General features: G+C 34.9%; 2 protein-coding genes, 1 long non-coding RNA gene and 1 pseudogene across 4 annotated transcripts; 2 read left to right on the forward strand and 2 right to left on the reverse strand.

The window, feature by feature from the left end:
- Positions 1-208: 208 nt before the first annotated feature.
- LOC147846032 (tripartite motif-containing protein 16-like) lies at positions 209-11458 on the reverse strand. The gene is made up of 6 exons (XM_087245114.1): positions 8965-11458; positions 6058-6141; positions 5701-5934; positions 5378-5528; positions 5233-5274; positions 209-2216 (listed from the first exon to the last, which is right to left on the reverse strand). Exons 1-6 carry the CDS (start codon positions 9580-9582, stop codon positions 1693-1695), a joined length of 1653 nt encoding a protein of 550 aa, XP_087101240.1. The 5' UTR covers positions 9583-11458; the 3' UTR covers positions 209-1692.
- Positions 11459-14476: 3018 nt separating this feature from the next.
- On the reverse strand, positions 14477-18871 carry ftr41 (finTRIM family, member 41). Its single transcript, XM_087245141.1, has 9 exons — positions 17955-18871; positions 17663-17867; positions 17437-17541; positions 17078-17268; positions 16845-16986; positions 16034-16675; positions 15881-15940; positions 14847-15012; positions 14477-14605 (listed from the first exon to the last, which is right to left on the reverse strand). Exons 1-4 carry the CDS (start codon positions 17961-17963, stop codon positions 17222-17224), a joined length of 366 nt encoding a protein of 121 aa, XP_087101267.1. The 5' UTR covers positions 17964-18871; the 3' UTR covers positions 14477-14605; positions 14847-15012; positions 15881-15940; positions 16034-16675; positions 16845-16986; positions 17078-17221.
- On the forward strand, positions 14917-19825 carry LOC147846033 (uncharacterized). Its single transcript, XR_015481244.1, has 5 exons — positions 14917-15071; positions 18892-19163; positions 19362-19481; positions 19601-19648; positions 19745-19825. It is a non-coding gene; the product is annotated as an uncharacterized LOC147846033 (long non-coding RNA).
- A 180-nt stretch (positions 19826-20005) lies between these two features.
- LOC147846034 (PWWP domain-containing DNA repair factor 3B-like) lies at positions 20006-22848 on the forward strand (annotated as a pseudogene). The gene is made up of 7 exons (XR_015481555.1): positions 20006-20015; positions 21240-21300; positions 21539-21754; positions 21845-22033; positions 22180-22268; positions 22361-22426; positions 22772-22848. The product of XR_015481555.1 is annotated as a PWWP domain-containing DNA repair factor 3B-like (transcript).
- Positions 22849-22877: the final 29 nt, after the last annotated feature.

Raw genomic sequence — 22877 nt, forward strand, 5'->3', positions numbered from 1 at the left:
AAAACAAGCATAAACTAATAAAAAAAAAAAGGAAAAAATAAAGTTTGCAATTTCCTTGTTTATTCAATTGAGTTCCCAGAAGCTTTACAAAAAGTCATTTGTTATTCAATGTTCAGAGTCAAAAATATTAAACTTCTAAAAAATCCTCAATGAAACATTTTTAATGACAGATCTCGCTAGTTGTAACGAACAGTCTGACACAGAGGGATCCATTTGCAGTATATTTATTATAACAGAGTTTAATAACAAACAGCACACAGATGTTAAGCATGTGCAAACTCACATAAAACACAGTAGTAGTTAGTCAAAGGGCTGGTGACTGGCAAACACAGGGTGAATATTCAGGCATGGGTCAAACTCAGGCAGCGAAGATCAAAGTCAGGATGCAGGCTAGAGTTCAGGGCAGGCATAACAAAGTCGAGAATACAGTCCAAAGTTGTCAACAGGAAAGCAGGCAATGATCAAGAACCGTTCAGTAGTGTTAGCCGTGGCAGAACAAGACTTCGCACTGAACTGTAGTGAGAGTGTGGCTTAAATAGGTGAGTGTGGGTCGTTATCGGGATGAGGAACAGGTGTGTGTGCTTATCAGTTTAAGTGGCTGATGTAATGTCTAGAAATCCGGTGATGATGACCTCTGCTGGCCAGAGAGGGGAATGACTGGGACCGAGTCGATGACACAAGTCCTGTCATCATAGAGTTTAAAGAAATAAAATTAAATCAAATGTAAATAATTGAAAATGAAATGTACACTCATTTAAATATTTTTAAATGCATTTAAAATTGGAGAAATATATTTCGTACGGTTTGCAAACATCAAATAAACAGATAAATCTCATGAATATATTTAACAAATCATGTATGTGATCACTGGATTCTTCTCAGTGTAATAATGAAATAGATTTATGTTACTTTGTTTAATAAATAATTTCAAAAAATACTTAATAATGAATTGTATTTGACCATTTCAACGGTCACGTCAATTAAAGGTAATAATAATGACCATTAGATTGTAAAGCCCTTACAGTTGAAGTCAGAATCATTAGCCCCCTTCTGATTTTTTGATTTTTTAAATATTTCCTAAATGATGTTTAACAGAGCAATTAAATATTCACAGCATGTCTGATAATATTTTTTTTTCTGGAGAAAGTCTTGTTTGTTTTATTTCAGCTAGAATAAAAGCAGTATTTAGTTTTTAAGCTATATTTATTTTCGACTGTCTAAAGAACAAACCAAACAAAACTTGCATAATTACCCTAACTTGCCTAGTTAACCTAATTAACCTAGTTAAGCCTTTAAATGTCACTTTAAGCTGTATAGAAGTGTCTTGAAAAATATCTGGTCAAATATTATTTACTGACAGGAGGGCTAATAATTCTGACTTCAACTGTACATTTTAAAAGGACTACGAATGCATTCATTCAACAAGATTTAAGTCATTATAATAAAACTAAATGAATGTCATTTCCACAAAAAGAAAACATCTTGAGAAAAACACAGTTCTAGATCCACACTGCAATCTCACATGAGAACTTGATTCACATTTATTCAGATGTGTTATTTTAGTCACAGTTGTAGATGTTCTGTAGCATTAATGTAAGAGAAAAGAGGCAAAAAAAAAAATCTCCCCATTACTGATTCTTCATTCAGCTTAGAGGATTTTAAATAAAATCACTCTATAATTTATGCTACAATCTATCTATGTTTCAGTTTCACTGATGATCCAAAGCCAACAGTAAACCCAGGGAACAGCGGCTGGGTGAATGTCGTCTGGAATGTGTGAATCAGGCTCATTTCGTCAGACACGTTGTAGAAGGACAGAGTTCCCGCTCCTACATCCACATATACTCCTATTTTATGGCTGTTAGGCTTTACAGTTAGATCAGACTGAATATTATTGTGCCAAAATAAATATCTTAATGGAGAACAGAACAAACTCCAGGAATGGTCATTTCCTCCAAATGCACACTCATTACCAGTTCCCGTCCTGCTGATGCTCTTATAAGATGCTGATATACATACACCTTTATCTCCACTCCACTCCACCTCCCAGTAACGGCGTCCCCGCACTCTCTCTGTACACAAAACCTGAGGCCAGTCATGAAATCTGTCTGGATGATCAGGATATGGCTGCTCTTTTTTAGTACAAGTAACAACTTTTCTTTTCTTAGACAGACATTTGTGAGCTGTGTGTAAATCCAGAGTGAGCTTAATGGAATCTGCAGGAGAGAAAATATCAGAATCAGCAATGATGAATCTGCTTGATTTTTTTTTTATCCTTTGGCATTGTTCATTTGAAAATGTACACTTTTGTGGATTTCTATGTAATTAGAGTCCTATGTTTCTTTTGCTATTTTTTATATTTGATGCAGCTGCAAGGGCATCTGCTATGTAAAACAAATGCTGCATAAGTTGGCGGTTCATTCCGCTGTGGCAACTCCTCATAAATAAAGGGACTAAGCTGAAAAAAAAAAGTATATATATATATATATATATATATATATATATATATATATATATATATATATATATATATATATATATATATATATATAATTATCAGCCCCCATCTGTTTTTTATTTTTATTTTTCCCAAACAATGTTTAACAGAGCAAGGGAATTTTCACAGTATGTCTGATAATATTTTTTCTTCTTGAGAAAGTCTTATTTGTACTATTTCAACTAGAATAAAAGCAGTTTTAATTTTAGGACAAATAATAATTAGGACAAAATTATTAGCCCCTTTAGGCAATTTTTTTTTTCTGATAGTCTACAGAACAAACCATCGTTATACAATAACTTGCCTAATTACCCTAACCTGCCTAGTTGACCTAATTAACCTAGTTAAGCATTTAAATGTCACTTTAAGCTGTATAGAAGTGTCTTGAAAAATATCTAGTAAAATATTATGTGCTGTCATCATGACAAAGATAAAATGAATCAGTTAACAGAGATGAGTTATAAAAACTATTATGTTTAGAAATGTGTTGAAAAAAAATCTTCTCTCCGTTAAACAGAAACTGGGGAAAAAATAAACAGGGGGACTAATAATTCAGACTTCAACTCTGTATTTATATATATATATATATATATATATATATATATATATATATATATATATATATATATATATATATATATATATATATATATATATATATATATATATATATATAATAATAATAATAAATATTATTATATATATAATAATAATAAATATATATATATATATATATATATATATATATATACATCGCGAAATGTGGAAGTTTTTTCTTTCCATTTAGCGTGCATTATTAAATTCCATAACACTCTCACCAATCCTTACTCCTTATTTGCGTCTAACACCTCAGTTTGTCACCGTTATGAACTACATTTTCGTGAGTTAAAGTTAAACTGCTGAACTCCAGTTAAAGTCAGGCATCCTGCTGATTTGATTCAGAAGGGCACTTTTTTGTCAGACGGCTCATCAGTCAGGAATACATCTGTGCTAAAATATCAAGGTGAAAGTCATCACAGCTTGCGTAGAATAGACCTAGCTCCCAACTTAACTTTGAGAATAGATCAATGGCGATATTTTTTTAGCGTGCGATAAAAGTAACGCAGCACGTTAACGCCAATAATGGCCCACCACTAATATTTATATATAGACAGATTTCCCATAATTGTCCATCTCCACCTAGATTTTATGTTAATTCATGGAGCAAGAGAAAGAGAGAGTGCATGTGCAGGTAAATGACCCTCGAAAATCTAATAGCTCTTAGTAACATGTCATCACCTTAGAATTATAAGTTTCTATCTGTGTTCTGAATGATTTAATTCTGAAATGTATGCTCAATATAAATCAAAAATTTTCTCACATTTGCAAATTGGGGTAAAAGAAACAGGGCAAATGCAGATAGAACCTTCTTATTCTATTTTCCTCTTGGAATTATAAGGTTCTCTCTGGCAGCTCATTAACTGAAGGACTACTTATCAAGAAATACATAAAAAAATGTAAATGAATGTTAAATGAAAGTTACTTTTTTGCTTTCTATAACATTTACTTAATGTTTTAGGGTGAATATTTGTTCTTGTTGAAATTTAGCACACAAGGCTATGTTAAATATTTTATCCAGTGCCGCTGTTAATTTTATGGAATTAACATGGTCATATTTATTGAATTGCATGCTTTATATTAACTATTGATTTTATGCTTATTGAATTTTATGCTTAATATAAACTTTTGAATTATATTTATTGAAGTATTTGCCCCATGAATTAAATTAATTATTTGCCCCTCAAGGCTTAATATCGAATTTAAAGACTTTAAAAGAAAACACACAATGAGCAAATGAGTTTAATAAACACTGAAAAGTGTTTCACTGACTATATATGCACAAATAAAAAAAATGACATTATTTAATAACTTTCTTTTTCAACATTGTAAAATGTAACATTTCATCTCAATGTCAAAAAAATGCTTCAAATGCATCACATTTACATGTCTTTTTACATCTTTTCAGGTTTCCTCTCAATTTTGTGTAGCGTAGCATTATTTAGTCAACTTTGATTATGTGTTTCTTTAGGCTAGGGTTCGACCTTTTTTTTTTTTTTACTTTTTTTTAATCAAAATTCTTAAAATGTAAACAACTTATTTAAAAAAATCACATCCTATTAATAAGTTGTTATTTAATAAGAATATATGAATAATTTGACACAAATGTCAGATAGAATCTAATAATTCTAAAGTGACGATGTGTTGCTACCTCTGTTCTTTGTTGTTCCCCAATGTCAGTATTAAGGGGGATTGAACCACTGAAGGCATATGGGCTGTTGTCAGGATGAACTCTGTTCTTCTTACTAACCAGTTAATGGCTTGAGGCAATTTTTGTTTTGTTTGTATTTGTCTTCTACTGTGCTACAGTTGAAATGTTGTTGTATACATTAAATATGTTTTTGAGCTTTGTTATTTTACTGTCTGGCAAATAATATCATGCTATTTCTTGACTTTATATCATAAGATTATTCAATGTAATGAAACAAGAATCTCGTTTTAATTCTTAATATAATTTTTTGCTAATCATTTTATTACTATTTTGCTTTTTCAAATCAAGTCCACTTAGCCATCATTCTTAACATTAATCAACATTTATTAAACTCCTCTATCTTCTATATCTTTATCTTCGTCATCTTTTCATGTTCCACAGTTGAGTTTTCTGCTTGTTTTTTATTATTATTATTTTATTCACTTACACTGTAGGAAGTCATTCCTGGTCTTGGGAACAAAGCTGGTGACTGTGGAAATCAAAACACATTAACCGTATTTCATTCAGTATTTCATTCCATATTTGATTTTATTTCACCATTTTTAAGAGGAGATGAATCTCCAGGACTTTACCTCTGTCTAAGATCATCTTGATCTCCTCTTTGCACAAATTCTCCAGTTTGCTCTTCAGCTCATGGACAGATTCTTTCATAGCATCAAAACACAAGAAAGAACTGAAGTAACCATCTGTAGATTCAAGAGGAGCTGGGAGAGACTGAAATCTCTGCAGAAAACACAAATCCACCTCATCACCTTCACTTCACACAATAATCAAATCCTGACAGAAATCAGCTGCTGATTTTTTTTTTCTGCTGAACTTTTCTCTATTTGTCCCGCTTTTACTGCAGTATTATGCTCAACTTCCCTAAGATGCTGTTCTTCTCAATCTCTGTTACCTGCAGGAAATTAACATGTTCCTGTGTTTGTGAAAGCTGCTCCAGCTCAGCGTTTCTCCTCCTCAGATCTTCAATCTCTTGCTCCAGATACTCCATGTGTTCTTCAGCTTGACTCACTGCAGTCTTTTCTGCAGAACTGATTACCTGTGTGAGCTCAGTACGTTTTTTCTGAATGGAGCGGATGAGCTCAGTAAAGATCTTCTCAGTGTCCTCCACTGCTGTCTGTGCAGATCGCTGATAAACAAATCACAATCACACATTAGAGACAGTGTAAGCTTCAGTAAGAATCAAAGAGCTCGAGGACTTGAGGAAAGTCAAACTGAGACTGAGGAAAAACCTCTCCTCTTCTCCACTCACCTTTTGAGACTCCACTGCATTTTTCAGTTTCCGAAGAGCTTTCTCTCTCTGCTGAAGCTTTACCTGCCTCTCCTTCAGCTCTTGCTAGAGAAAACATAAATGACGGCAATCTACTGTCACAAAACTAGCATTTAATAGTTACTAGTTGGTTTTGTCTCATTGTTACTGTCGCCTATGGTTTGTTTTGAGGCTGTTGAAGCATACTTCCTGGTCAAAAGTCAAGAGATGTTCTAGTTTAATAATCACTATTTATTTTAGTTCTAGCGATGGTTCAAAATGGTTTTGGTTAAATATTTTTCTTATTCTATTTTAAGGGTCATACAATGCTTTTTCAAAATAAGTTATTGTTGCGTATCACTCTCTTAAAGGAAGCTAATAAAATAAATCCAAAAAAAAATAAAAATAGCACTGTCGGTGTGGATATCTTAGTAGTTTGAGAGGAGCAGAGGTGGAACATGGCAGGGATGAAAGGTCAGGTGGTAAAGAGCAAGGATGGAGCTGTGGAGCGTGGGATAGGGGATATCTTGAAATAATCTTATAACTCTAGATGGTATGTCATCAAAAACAATAGCACATTATTTAGGGGTGATGGGAATATTTAATCAATTAAGAAATTCTTCATAATTTAACAAATGTCATTTGCAATAAATAACTAAGCAGAACATTTGCTCCAAACCAGCATTAGAAATAAAAAAGATATTTGATTTCTTATAAAATATTTTGGATATTCCATATAAAAGTATTTGTGAGGAGAAGAATTTTTGTGATCAGATAATAGGGATCAGGCAAGAAGGATTGCTTGGGAAAATTAGATAATTTAGCTGCTATATTTATTTTTCAACATTATAAATACAAACTAATAAGATAAGAAGGGTGCGTGGGGTTTCTGAAGGGCGAGGGGGGATCCGGGGGTGAGAAAGGTGCACAACATATTTGAGGATCGGGAGGGAGATGTATGATTTCCGGGAGATTATCCCACAAATGCATAGAGACTCGCGGAACTTCCGGGAGACTTTGGATGTCTGAATATCTCGTTTAACAACTAGTGAGACGTGATGCATCGGTACATCCTTGATAAACTGTCCGACGTGCACTGCTTTCTGGAGCTCAGAGGAGCGCATGACAGTGTGTTACTGGCTGGCTGGCTGTGTTTGTGTGTGGTCACGTGATGTGCGTTTTCAGCGGACGGACGGCTGTTTAGAAATGCTAAGTAAAACAGTGTGGATGTGGATCATTTTTGTTCTAAAATTCCATTTTAACACTGTAAGACGTATTAGTGTAAATGGGGTCTAAGTGTGAATTTTTCACAAGCAGGTTTGCGATGGTGGTGGGGCTGAGGATCGGCGATACCGGCTCAGCATCGTGTTGTCTATTGGCCATCGGCGATGGACGATGGCATCGTCTATCGGCTCAACCCTATTCAAAACAACACATTTCTTTACATAATGAACACTATTTTCTAATTAAAATTAATCAACATTTTGTCAGTTTGTTTGAGAACTGAGCTGCTCCATCAAGCCAATTCAGCAGTTTTCCTTTTTGTCAACTTTGCATTTAATTAACCACTTAATAATCTATTGCGGCTCTGAAAGGTTTTGTGTCTGATTTTAATGTTTTGCAGCAAGTAGTCTTGACAAGTCTATTTAAGCGGGAGATAGTAGGGGTAACGCTTCTAATCAGCGGCGCAGTGGGTAGCGTAGTCAACCTCATAGTGAGAAGGTCTCTGGTTTGATGGGTCAGCTGGCATTTTTGTGTCGTAAGAATAGATTTTTAACACAAGCGGTTTGAACTGTAGTTTTGTCAAATGACTAAAAGTTATCAGAATGATTGGTGAAAAACACTCTGGTTACTGTTGTAACCCTCATTCCCCGAGGGGGTAATGGAAATGCTATGCGGAAAACTTGCACCATGGGTATTTCGTCAGAATCCAATCATCTGAAAGAGTATAAAAATGGGCCAATGAAATGCCAATGAGTTGGCCGAGTCAGCGGGCACAGTTGGTATCAATGACAATTAGACTTGCTATAAAGACGCAGCTCGTGCCATGCTAGACATAATTTTCTAGCTGAAAAGATTTTAATGCTCAAAAGCTAAGTGACAATCGTTGTGGTGAAGGAACATAGCATTTCCAATAACTCCCTTAGGAACTAGGCTTACATTGGTACGCCACTGCGTATACGCACTCTGGACTAGGAAAATCTGCTTCTCGATTTTCCTCTGTAGAAACAGGTTGGAGATACCCTCAAAGACTCTCTCAAAAGCTTCATGAAAGACTCTGAAAGCAAAATGGATGTTGACGCCAGCTGTGCACGCTGACATCGCCAACATATTGGCATTTAATTGGCCTGTTTTTTTTTACTCTTTCAGATGATTGGATGTCGAAATCCTCATAGTGGAAGTTTTCCACATAGCATTTAAGTACCCCTCTTGAAGGGAAACTGTTCATTTCTATTCAAACCATCCTTCTGCATTCTTATACCAAAAACTGAAATAGGGGCAGTTATAATAGCTAAAATGTATGAGAGTGTTGCTATTATGTGATTGTATTGTATTGTGATATGGAGCAATTTAATGTTGATTTTAAATCAAAAGTAATTCACAAATACTTGAAAATGAAATGATTTAAAGACAATAACTTGCTATTGTTTCAACTGAATTAGATATGAATAACTGTAAAAATGATAAAACATGAAATATTATGTTAATTGTACCCAGTTTAAATGTAATGTTTTATATATATATATATATATATATATATATATATATATATATATATATATATATATATATATATATATATATATATATGGGAGATCATATTTTTAAATTTCACAAAAGAAAGAAAGACCAAGCAGTGAATGATGAATGATTGTTGTTTTTAGGTGAACAATCTCTTCAAGCTCGTACCTGTTTCTCTGTCATCTGTTCTGCTGTTGATACAGTTGCGTGGTTTTTATGTTCATACTCCTTACACAGCTCACAGATGCATTGTTGGTCAGTAATACAGTAGATTTCCAGCTCTTTCCCATGTTTCTGGCAGATCATGTCCCGCAGTTGTCCAGTTGCATCAATCACTTTGTGTGGTTTACGAGAGTGAAACTCCTCATGACGCTCAAAATGAGTTTGACAGTAAGATTCTTGACACTGCAGACAGGACTTGACGGCTTTGTATTTTGTTCCAGTACAGGCATCACACTGCACATCTCCAGCTCCAGCACAACAGTCAGCAGGAGGTTTAGTCTTTTTGAGCTTCTCCACCACTTCAGCCAGCATGGTGTTTTTAGCTAAAGCAGGTCTTGGAGTGAAGCTCTGTCTACACTGAGGGCAGCTGTAGATTCTCTTCTCATACTCCTGATCCCAGAAGTCTGTAATACAGCTCTTACAATAGCTGTGTCCGCAGTGGAGGGTCACCGGATCCTTTAGGAGATCCAAACACACTGGACACATAAACTCAATCTGATCCACTGAAATTCTCACCTCTGCCATTTTACTGAACGAATATAGAGGCACACAAAGACAAAACATATAAACTAAGCATAAGTTTCACTTTCCCAGATGCTAAAATAGCTTCCTCCTTTTGGAGTCACATAAGTTTCACTTTCCTAGATGCTAAAATTGCTTTTGGAGTCACGTGTAAAGAGGTGTGTCTGTAAAGCAGTTTCATACTTCCTGGTCAAAAGTCAGGAGATATACTAACTTGACAACTGCAAATAGTTATTTTAGTTCTAGCAATAGATCTAGAAGGATTTTGGTCACACATTAACATTTATCTTATCCTCCTTTCAGGATCATGGGGCACTTTCACTCCAACAAGAAAAAAAGAGCAGGTGCTCAATCACGCAAAGCCCACCATTGCCATGCCTGGTTATCAGTATTTGTAAAATGTTATCAGTTATTAACAAATGTTTCAGAAGTGCAGCACACATACATTCATGAATCAATTCAATGTCATGTGGTTATCCATGCCATGGCAAAATCATTACAGCATTAGCTGCTGATCTGTGTCTGGATCTATAGTTGTTAAAAATATATATTTGCATTTGTAAACCTACCAGGCAATGTTTGTTCTTATGAATCTATTATGTGTCCTCAAGAGAACACAATTGATATGTCAAATATTAATTGTAGTTATTGTTGTTGAGCTACATGTAGTGCACTAGTTGTACATGTTTGAAGAGATTGTTGCTTGTTATTTCCAATAACAAAAACTTTTTTATAATGACTAATTTTTACTTAAAGCTAACACTCAACAAAAAGAGACAGAGTTTGACAGTGAGAGTGTTTCATATCTTTGTTTTATGTTATTATGTATATAGTAACATATTAAGTAACATTTTATGCAAAAGTAATCTCTGTTGACAGACCTGTGTATACAACCCTAAATCCAAAAATTCTAAATTTACTTTGACTTGTAATTCATTTCTAACAATACAACAGCACATTATTTAATGTGTTTCTTGTGGGTTTATTATTATTATTATTATTTAAATAAACAAATTCCAATTTTGGTTCTTACAACATTTTTCAAAAAAGGTTTGAACATTAAAGCATTTACCACTTTGTAATGCTGCCATTCCTTTTCATAAAACACAAAAGATATTTAGGGACTGAAGACATCAAGTAAAGAAGTGTTTCATGTGTGTCAGAATGAGAGGGGTCTGGATGCAGACTTAGTGCAGTGCAAACTGAGCTGCATCCAATGCTTTTTAATGTGCTCACTCAACCCCACCCCTAACCCTACCCGTCACAGTGTCATCACTCACTCCATTGAGTGCATTGTGTCTGACAATGCATCACTGAGTGATGGAAGCTCAGCTTGCATCATAAAGGCTGCATCCAGATATTATTGGTCAGAATGGGTTATTAACGACAGCAGTTCGAACTATAGCCTTGCTGAATGACTAAAAAGTTATCAGTTTGGTAAAAAACTGTACATTTCTAGTCAAACCATCCATCTGCAATCTTATACCAAAAATAGAAATAAGGGCAGTAGTAATAGTTAAAAATGTGGGACAGCGTTGATATTACAGGATTGTATTGTATTGTAATATGGAGCAAGTATGTGTTTATGTTAAACCAAAAGTAATTCACAAAAAAACTGTATAATGAAATGATTTATTGGCAACAACTTGCTATGGTTAAAAACTGTATTAGTTGCAAATAACTTCAAAAAATGATAAAACATGAAATTATAAAAACATATGATACCCAGCTTAAATGTAAAACTAAAGTTATCAGAGTTAGAAGGAGAAATGGCAGGGTGGGAGAGATAAAGAGAGTAAGTAGGCCTCAAAGATGCAGAGAAGATAGACTCCAGATCAGGAGAGGAGCAGAGCAGGAAAGTGCAGAGCAGGAAAATAACAGGCCAGGAAAAGAGACAGTTGGAGCACAACATCCATTTCTCCCTAAAAAAAAAAAAAAAAAATCCTAAAATACTGATTCATCTGACCATAGTACACATTTCCACTATGTGAAGGTTCATCTCAGATGCCTAAGTCCAAAGAGCGTGACAGCACTTCTGCACACTGTTATCATAGGGGTTCATTTTGGCAGTACAGTTTTCACTAGCATTTGTTGCTGTAACTACATACTGTATAGCGGTACTTGACAAAGGTTTGCCAAAGTAGTCTTGAGCCCATGTGATAATATTGTATATTGATCAATGGCGTATCTTGATGCAGTTCTTGATGCATTGGAGATCATGGTATTTCTGCTTAGGCTTGCGCACTTCTTGTGCACTTCTGTGAGAAATTTTTTTTTTAAATTTTTAATAAATTTCTCATCTATTTGTTGGAAAACTGGCGATCCTCGGCCCATCTTTGCTCCTAAAGGAATAAACCTTTCTTGGATGCTGATTTTGTACCAAATCATAATTACAATCACATCATTATTCAACCAATTTACCTGATTACTGGCCCTAAACTGCTTCTGTCCAAATTTTTTTTTGTAATGTGTTGCAGGTCTGAATGACAGGAAAGGATGTATATTTACAAATTAAATAAAATTGGAAGGACAAAACATGAAATATGTTGTGTTGGCATTGTCTGCAATGAAATACAAGTCAAAGTAAATTTGGAAATCCCTACTTTCTTTTATATTTGCTTTTTCCATACTATTCCAGCTTTTTCTGATTTGAAGTTGTAGTGTGTACACAGTCATATTGGATTGATATAAACACATCTTCCTTCTAATGTTAAAGCTGAATCCATATCCCTGCGATTTTGGGGCTGAACCCATAATGACTTGTGCGGTTTTCCCTGCCCACCATATTAATCGACAAAGGTGTATTACTATGACTCAGTATTAATGCGTATTACTATGTCCACAAGAAAGGGTTTGCAAAGAAACTGGGATCAAAACATCTGTTCCAACAATATGTGATTAACTGCACCTCAATGAGGTAAAAACTTTTTTAAAACAATGCATGTTGTCATCACTTTCATTTGTTTTGTTTTCTCAGCGCACATGGCATTGCTTTGTCAGCTTACCATGTGCTCCACTGTCTCACCCCACCAACTCATTCTACTTGTTAGATCATTATCTTTTCATTTCTTTAGTTTCTCTTCATTAGTCTCCATATTTATTCCTCTCATTCTCATTTTCTTGTACCTTAATCTTTGTGTGTGTTTACCTTGTGCTTCGTTTTATTAATTTTGTGCTGTCTTGTCTCTCTACCGTTTTAGACTTCAATGCCAGTTTTTGATGTTGTTTTATTTGGATTTCATTTTTGCTTTTTGGCCCTTTCGCCCTTCTCAGGTTGTTGTAAAAGGTAGTAAATCAAATTACCTAACATTAAGGGCATTGAGCAGAAATAAACGTCATCTGACAAGGTATTAAATTTTCGAACCCAATTTTTTAGATAAATTTTCAATTTGTTTTAAGTGGAGGTCTTAATTCTAAAATTTGAGTGGATTTATTATGATTTATTATGTTGAGAGTAGGATCTGAGCGATATCATGTAAGGTGATCTTACACACCAGGTCAACACACCAGTGCTTGAAATTGTGACCATTTTAGTTCCATATACACCTGACATTTAGTCTATGCACCCTCATATTATATTTGGGAGCATTTGAGCGACTGTATATAAAGGCGCGACCTGTTTTGATTTTTTCTAAAAAAAAATGCTGAATCTGTCTTTCCTGATTCTATATTGGTTCATATTAACTATCAATCACTCAATGCTTTCCGCTGTCAGATGACAGGGATCTTTTCTGACTGCTGGAAATGCAAACGGCTGAAGAGTGAAAAGTAAACAGGTTTGCAAATCCCATCTAAAGTTACAAATAATGGCACCGATAATGGTGATCATGTGGTGATGGTTGATCTGCCAGTTGAGATCAAACAAGTGCATTGCATTCACTGCGTGATTAGCGCAAATAAGCAGTAAATGTAAAATCTAACACTGTACACATCATTGCCAAAAAAGCTCGCCTTTACTAATTTTAAACTGAAACTGCGGCTCATAACAAAGAACGGTATTGCACCGATGGTCATCATCCCACTCATATATTGGGCCTGAGGACTGAGCATTTAAAATGACACAAACCGATACCAAAACTTAAAGAGTGGCAGAAGTGAGACTTTTCTACCTTTCTTTTGTTCATTTTTTCCGGAGATGTGTATTATTTTTCTATTTAATTAACGATGACTGATTTGAAGCTTTCAGATTCATTATAATCTTTTGTTTGTTTTGTAGCAGAAATATTATTTAATAATTGACATGCAAATAAAAACAATAGTGCAAAATATATATTTTTTTACTGCAATGCTTCATTTTTGTTAAATGCAAGCCATAAATGTATTTTTTATAATGTAACAGTGGGACCTTTTATAGCACATAACTGACATTTAAGCACATTTGAGGCAGCGTGATAATGAGAAATGTAATTAATTGTTAGTATTATTGTCATTTTCGTCATTATTAACATTTTATAATTATTAGACATTAGGAATTATTGCACAAATATCAATGTCATTTCAGAATTATTTAGACAGTTGCTTCTAGTTTTTTGTTAGTCCTAATTGAAGTTGTTTTCAAATACAATAAATTCTTTAATATACAATTTGCAGTGGTGCTCATTCATTTTTGGTGGGTGCTTCTGATTTTTTTCTGGTTCTCCTAAATATTTGAAGTCCTATCAAGTAAAAAAGCGAATTTCGAGCCCTGACACAGAGAATCTATCCAATGCAATCTCACGGCAATTCATACATTTTTGATTTAGTGGCTAATTCATTTGAATTCATACAATCTAATTCGTACAATTTAGTACAATTTGCTTATCACCCAATGACAGTTGGGGTTAGGGGTGGGGTTGGGTGCCATGCCTCCTTTTTAAAATCGTACATTTTTGTACAACTGACCTCGTACAAATTTGTACGAATAAGTCACTAAACTGAAAAAACGTAAAATACTTACATTTCCTCCTAAGATCAGGCTGAATCTATTGACACATTTCAGCATTACTGTCTAAGCATGCCGAGAACGGTTTTCAATCATGCTGTGCTGTTCCAGGCTCAGTGGAGAAACAACCGTAACCGTACTGACCTGTTCTTAGAAGACATATATGACAGTGATTAAAAACTATGAACAAAAGCCCATTGTGACATCTTGATTAATCCCTCTTTTTTACTTAAATGTGTATGTCATCTGCAACATGTTATTATATTTGGAAAGATATTTCATTTACGCCACAACAGTTGCAGTCGTGCCGGTATTACATTTTTTTGAAGGTATTAAAAAAGGTAGTAAAAAGTATTACATTCAACTTAAGAAGGTCTGTATATACCCTGCACCAGCAAGCTCCCTCCTCCCTCTCTGTTTGCGTTTCACCCTGCATGGGTTCGCTCATCCTGGTAAGAAGGGTGATCCTGCACAACTGGAGTAGCTGCACTTTCAGGATTGTATTTTTAGGACCGCATCTTTAGGACCCTAGTTTTTTGTGACATCGCCACCTGCCAGATTGGATCATACACGCTCTAATGAGATGGACGACATGGATGGCAAGAATAATGTGAGTACCGATTTTCTATTAGTTTTTATTTTAACTGTAAAAGTTGGTGTTTATTTAGTACTGTCATTGTTTTATACTGTGCAAAGTTTGTGCAAAAATGCTCGATTAGCCCGCGATTTACCCTAGTTTCAAGGGCCTTTGACAAAAATTGCGGAAAGTTGTTATGCGACGATTTTTTTTTTCCAGAAGATTAAAATATAATAGTAAGTGTGGAGAAGTTTACACAACTAAAATGAGTGCTGCTAACTTTTAATAAATTATTCCCACCAATTGGGAATTCATTTTCTAATTGAATTAAATATTACGACGTTCTCAATTCGTGGCCATGGTTTAATGAAACTGTTGACTTAACGGCTAATAATTATAAAATGTTTCAGATTTACCTATAATTTTCTGTATAATAGTGTGAAAACGTGTTCTACTCATTGTTTTATCACATTAGCTAAGTATAAATTTGCATGCCTTAACCATAGACTCTTATTATAATGTAGTATGTCTACACATGTTAATATCTATGTTTATTGAGTAGGCATGTTAATGTCTATATCTACCTGGCCAATATGAAGTGATGGCCAATATAATTGAAAACAACGTATAGGAATATTTTCATTAATGTTATCTCAAACTGTTGGGTAACACTTTATAAAAACTGCATACTATAAATTATTAAGCATTAACAAATGGTTCATTTATTATTTTATTATTTGTTTAGTATAAAATCTACATTTACAGACATAGTTAATGGTGCCATTCACATATATCTGTGCATGTTCAAAATTGCAAACTCATAAAATTAGAACTTTACTCACCAGTTGCTTCATCATTGTTCATTGGAACAGTGGATACTCTCTCAGATGACAGTGGATTTGCTGAAAATTAAATCATACAATCAAATTGAACAATAAATGTTCTGCACTTATAATTGTATTTAATACATAAAAATAAATAAATAAAATAATTACCCAACACTGCCTGGCTGTGCCTGTTCATTGTGACATCATTTTCAAAAGCCCTTTTTATGTTGCCTAGTCGTTGTTCATTTCTGTGCATGTTATGATGATGTATGATATTTCTCATAAGAAACAGATGAGTCGATGGTAATGTCATGTTTAAAAAGTAATTGTTTTTCTTCATTCTGGAAAATAGCTGTTCTGCAACTTGACTGTTCACTTGTCCCGCGAGTTGTGGGACCAGGTCAAGTTTCCGCAGGACATCACAAGGATCTTTTGTATTGTCCTCATGGAACCGGTCATACAGAGCATAATGTTCTGCTGAACCGGTTATTGGATGACCTTCAGTGTCTGGGATGTTTTTTTTACAATTTAGCCAAGGCAATGAGACCTTCAGTTTCCCATCTTTGGCTTTGGCTATGTTGTCTGGAGTTGGTGCTCTTAACCGTCCTTCAAATGGCTTGAAAGGCAAACTTTCTGGTTCTCTAAGGTTCATGTGGGTTGCTAACCCATGTGCAAAGTCATGTATGACGACATTTGGCATGTGTTTCTAGGAAAGCAACATGTCTGCAAAGTCATGTGGGCTTTCTGCACGAATGTTACATTTGATGCTGTACACATTGCCGCACAGGCACAAAATCACAGCCCAACCACCTGAGAGGGGAAAAAGTTAACCAATGTTTATCCTCACAAAGGTATATTAAACAAAACTATTAAAAAAAAAATAAGTTCAAACAATTAAAAACTACCAGCTGTGGAAGCTTTTCGACCCACGTGGCAAAACTTTCACAAAGTAACACACACATAAAGCAAATTACCCTACCTGAAGCCACCCAGATCTTTTGAAAAATCTTGTCGTATGTCTGCCTTGACTTCATTTCACAGGACAACCTCAGAAGGAGGTCAGCTCATGATCCTGACGAATCTAACCCACACTCCTTACATAATTTCCTAACCACATGAATCTACAGTATAAAGTAAAACAAATTACATATATGAGGAGGCATGTATTTGATTAAAATAATGACTCCTAAAAAGAGAAAATCTAATACATACCTTTTGCCTGTACAGTTCCTCTCTGAGGCGATCTTCTGTCACTGTTATCTCAGAGACCTCAGCCGGTTTTGGCGGACAAATTTTTTTAAACTCTGTATTAAGGACACAATTTGATCGACGTGTCTTGCTTCCTATCCATGGGGCTCAAAAGTGGAAACTTGGTGGGACTATAAATGGATTTTTTTGTTGACCTTTGTTGAAAATCACATTAAATAAGAAATAACTGTTAAAACAGCTTAAGATTTACATTTATAAACATTTTGTGGATCTAAAATTATGCTACTTGAACAATTTGCATTGTCATTTGCACAGTCATTTTTTATTTCCATAAATAGGAATTATTTGCTTTTCTTGTTTACTTGTGACAAATTCTCTACCAATCCTCTCCACTGAAAGTGCCTCCCAAAAACTGTGCATGTCAACCTCTCCTTGGAAGTCCTCTGGAGGCAGTGCAAGGTCACTTACTAAAGAAATAAAGTAGAAACATTACACAAATATCAAATCTGTGCAGAAATTAAAACCATACACTGGGTGAAAATTAGTATCAGATGTTAACTTCACTCTTTTCAATGAAACTATCCTTACCTGACAAATGGAAGGCCACCTTCTTATGGAGGTCCATGATTACAAATGGTGGATTGTCTCCACAGTTCACACAAGAATACTGATAATTATGTTCTGTAAGAGCTTCAAAGTGAAGATATCCTTGCAGAACAGCATCAGCTGAGGGAAATTGTACCCCTGTATTTCTTTCCAAATATTCCACCACTCTGCTGACAGCAGTATGGACCTAAAAGAAAAACATAATAATGAAAACCCTGAAACTCGGAAAATTATAGCTGTAATTTTCCCCCAATAAAATTTCCCCCAAAACTACCTGTAGCATATTTCTTATTGTTATGCATAAAGGGAGGTCCAGAAGTACTTGATCATTAAAATTGTGTATGCCTTCTTTCCATTCTTGGTACCGAAAGTAGGTTCCACATTGATGACACAGCTTACAGTAGGTAGACACATTTAGAAATACAAATATAAAAAAATAAATAAATGAATTAGTGAATTAACTGTTTAATAATACAGAATCTATATCACACTGATGGAAGACGTATCTCTTCAGGAAGAACTGGAGGTAACTTTTTTTTCATCAGAATTTACTGAACCATGACTTTTAACTTTTCCTTATCTTTTGGTGGATACTGTCTGTCACCCTGATGATCGGCTTCACTCCATCTGTTGTCGTCCCCTGCTGATGTAAGAAATTCCAATTCCTCAGTGCTTTGCACTTTACTAAACAGCTCAGGGTTTGTCTGAAACAAGTGCCATTTGGCAATATATTTGTGTATGCATGACCTCCTTGTCTTCTGACATGGACAGTGCCATGAATATTTTTTGGTGTCATATGACACCATGACTCTTCCAAGTCGACTGAAATATGAAATTGTAGGCTCATATATAGAAATGTATTTCACTGATTGGGGGGTTCCAGTTTTGCAGTGCACAGACCAAGGTACATGATTGCTTTTGGCAAGGTTTTGCCGATCAAGGCAAACCTTCTTTTTATCCTCACCAAACCATTTGCTGTTCACCATCTCAGTAAGTGTAATGTCACTAAGCAGAGGAGAGGAAGATAAGATGAACAGTATGTTACTGATTTAATATGTGTGCACTGATATGCCTTTAACCCACTCTTCCATGCCAACTCCATGTTAACCTGGCACTCAGTGGATTCACAGGAGACATGTTGATTTTCACCCTATATTTTATTTTGGACATGCAGAGGTATGCTGGCACCATATAATAATTTTCTGTTTTAGTTTCAGAAGAGCTAATGCCCAAGAAAGCATTCTTTGGCACTTCCAGTGCAGCTCCCAAGATGCTTAAACCATCATACCTCGAAACACCATCCCTCACGGCACCCAGTCCATCATCCCTCACTGCATCATCTCTTGCTGCATCGCCCCTCACTTCACCCAGGCCATCATCCCTCACTGCATCCTCCCTCATTCCACCCAGGCCATTAGCACTCCTTGACTTCACAACACCGTGTAAGCCCTGGGAAGAACTAAATACCATCCAAGACAAATTGGTAAGTTAGATTTTAGTCTTTTTATTTAAAACAATAATAATAATAAAATGTAAACCATCAGAAAGCAAGAATATCCATAAACTGTATTCTTGTATGCATAAGCAACACACATGCTCAAAAGTCCTTTTTCAAATCTTGCTGTAGAAAACATACTGTTAAAATAAGTTTTACACCCATAATAATAATAATTATTTCCAGCTCAGCTATGTTCTGGATATGAGACTGCCTGGAGCAGAAATCATTATAAAAAATGGGTCCACACGTCTCACCCGTTAAGCCTTTTGGAGCTTGGGGCTGCAAAGAGACATGGATTCTGAGGTTAGTAGTGAGAAATTTGTTAAAATTAGGAGGGAGAAAGTCATGATTGCATTTTTTATGATTGATTTATATTTGCATTGGTTTTATTGATCTATTTATTTTTTGGTGTTTTTTGGCAGATTGGTAATGCCTGTTTCAGATTGATTTATGAAGCAGCTCAGCAGCATGTATGTAATATGTGCAATCATAATGCATATTTTACTGTATTCTTTCATATTATTGTCTATTTTAAATGGATTCTTTTTTTTTTTTTTTTTAAATAGAGAAAAGACATATATGTAGAGAACATGTACGTAGTTCCTACATGGAAGCGTAAACCAAAAAATATGTCTAACAATTTTCCAGTGAGTATGCAGAAAATAATATATTTATGTCCCAAAAATGTAGATTTGTATAACAACAAGGCATTTCATTAATATCAGGAGGATGTTGATATGAAAGACTTGTTGGTGTTTCCAGCATGGACCAACTCAAATGGGCCAGAACACTTCTTTCTCTGTGTAAAGAATTGGGACTGTTACAAGATGCCAGATAGTAAATTTAGTAGTATTTATGTATCCTATATTCCAACAGAGTGAATTCCAGCTCTACTCTTTGTCCTAATGACTTTTAAATTTTGCTTATTTGTTGTTCAAATACCACATTATTGCTCATGAAGCCACACATGAGAGAGATCATCTTTTTAGACTCCCAGTATGCAATGCATGAGTCTGGATTTGGTAATGCTGAGTACAGAGTCATTTTGAGGTCCACAAATGAGGCATACAGTTTGATATGTTCATACAACAATTTACACTTTGCCTACGTTCCTATAGACTAAACTGATATATTGTGCCTACGTTCCTATAGGCTAAACTGATATATTGTGCCTACGTTCCTATAGGCTAAACTGATATATTGTGCCTACGTTCCTATAGGCTAAACTGATATATTGTGCCTAAGTTCCTATAGGCTAAACTGGTATATTGTGCCTACGTTCCTATAGGCTAAACTGATATAGTGTGCCTACGTTCCTATAGGCTAAACTGATATATTGTGCCTACGTTTCTATAGGCTGTACTGATATATTTTGCCTATGTTCCTATATGCTGTACTGATATATTGTGCCTACGTTCCTGTAGGCTGTACTGATATTCTCAGTCCCCGTTCTTATCCCTTTTTTTTCTTTTTTTATAGAAATCTTGCACAACAAATTAATCCTGGAAAGTGGACTGAGAAGACTGGGCATGATGTTGCCGTGACTAAACATATGGCTATTTCAAAAAAATATTACTACAAGAGATAGACAGTGGCTTTCATCTGAATCTTTTTTTTTTTTACTTTTAGGGCTTGCCACGCCAGAGCTGTGGTAATGACTGTGGGGTTTTTATGCTTATGGTGAGGTCTAAGGTTTTTAACTAAGTATAAACAAGCCTTTGTCAACCCTGTGAATAAAAGCTTTTGCATCTTTTTTATTGCAGTATACCCTTTGTTCTGTGACCGGTGTGGCAATTACACCCCGGGGGTGTCCAAACGGTCCTGGAGGTCGGGTGTCCTACAGATTATAGCTCCAACTTGCCTCAACACACCTGTAAAGATGTTTCTAGAAAGCCTAGTAAGAGTTTGATTAGCTAGCCCAGGCGAGTTTGGACACTTCTGATTTACAGAAAATGTTAGAAGAAATTTCTCACTTTAAATTTCGCTTCTTGAATCTTGAATAAAATGGATACATCATGAATTAAAGATTTTCCCCATCACTTTGACGCATCTTTCAGATAGACATGCCTTTAATTCTAAAGTGGTGGTGTCTTCTTCTGATGGAACGCTTCAAAATAGAAGCGTATGGCACCTCTGTAACACTTGAAAATTTTCATGTGCTGTTTTCCATTTTATGTTTATATATATATATATAGTATGTGTTTGCTGGATAATGTATAATAAAGTATAATGTCTATCGTCCTCATAAGATAAATAGGAAATATTTGCAATAGTTGTTTCATGCTATATGAAGCTGTAAGGTAATGTAGTGTAGGGAAAAGCTATGCAGTATTTTAGATCAATCTTGTTATTTTTCAAAGATATGGTCAGCGGTTTGCCTTCTGGACTGATGAGGCCAGAAACTTGCTCTAAGGAAAACTTCAGCCAATGTACAGGGTGCCAAAAAAGTGTGCTATGAGGAAATCCCACTTCACATTCAGGCTGTTGAAGTCCGCACAACAGAGGAAAAAAGAAAATTGGAAAGGAAAATTGACGACTTTATTGTAAAGTTAAAGGGGTCTGAGGAGCATTTGGTGGTACTTTAACAATCTTCACATTTATCCATCTTTGTCTCTAGTGTAATACATTTCTTTAAATAATTGTTTTATACCATCGTTTGCCCATAGGGTGTTCTCAAAGGGAAGCCCTCTAAGCGGTTGCATAAGCAAGCATCTTTCCAGGTGCCTGTCTACATAGACAGTGAGGAAGAGCAAGATAACCTTTTTGGTTATCTTAAAGACGTACTAAACAGGACACCAACAAAACTCAGGTTTACAGATGAGGTGCAGCTTATCTGTGATGTTCTTTTTCCAGAGGTATGCAAGACCAAATAATGTACTTACAAAAATCTACTGTATATAAATTGCATGCTGGGTGTTACTCATTTATCGACCCATGTATAATGATATTTGCTGTTCAGTGGTGGTATATTAGTTCATTTAAATGATTTTTTTTTTTATAGGCCATCATATATGCTCTGGGGGTCTTGAGGGGTTTGTCTTCAGATGATGCTGAGCAGGTCTACCCTTCTGGCACAAAATATCATTACAGGTCAGAATATGCTTTATTTTGGCACAATGCGTAGGGAACCTTTTTGTTACTGATATTTACGTTAACCCATTAGTACTTGTTCTCTATTTCAGTGAAGTAGAAGAATTTAATCAAAAAATTGACAAACAACTGAGGAAAGAAGGGAGACCATTCAATAGGTGGGTATTGCTCTTATATACTTAAAGATGTGCAGTTAACAGTTAGGTGTCCTTTTTGGTTCTTCCAAGTTTAAACCAGAAATATATATTACAGTTAAACATGGTAAAATATATATTTTTTATTACTTATAATAAATATTAATCTAAATTTAATTGCATAACAAATGGTTAAACTTTTGAATTCATGTACATGATTTTCTAGATTATATATATATATATATATATATATATATATATATATATATATATATATATATATATATATATATATATATAAAATCTAGAAAATCATGTATATGAATTAAAAAGTTTAACCATATATATATCTCCCTCTCTCATTCAAAGGGGCTAAAGGAATGCTGCTTATTGGGCTGTTGTGGCTGTTGTGTGTGGATGATTAAATAAATGTACATTCTTAAATATTCTTTTATCTTTTATATTCTTTAATCCA

The sequence above is a fragment of the Danio rerio genome, chromosome 3 (assembly GCF_052040795.2).
Source record: "Danio rerio strain M-AB ecotype USA chromosome 3, GRCz13ab, whole genome shotgun sequence".
Classification (NCBI taxonomy): Eukaryota; Metazoa; Chordata; class Actinopteri; order Cypriniformes; family Danionidae; genus Danio; species Danio rerio.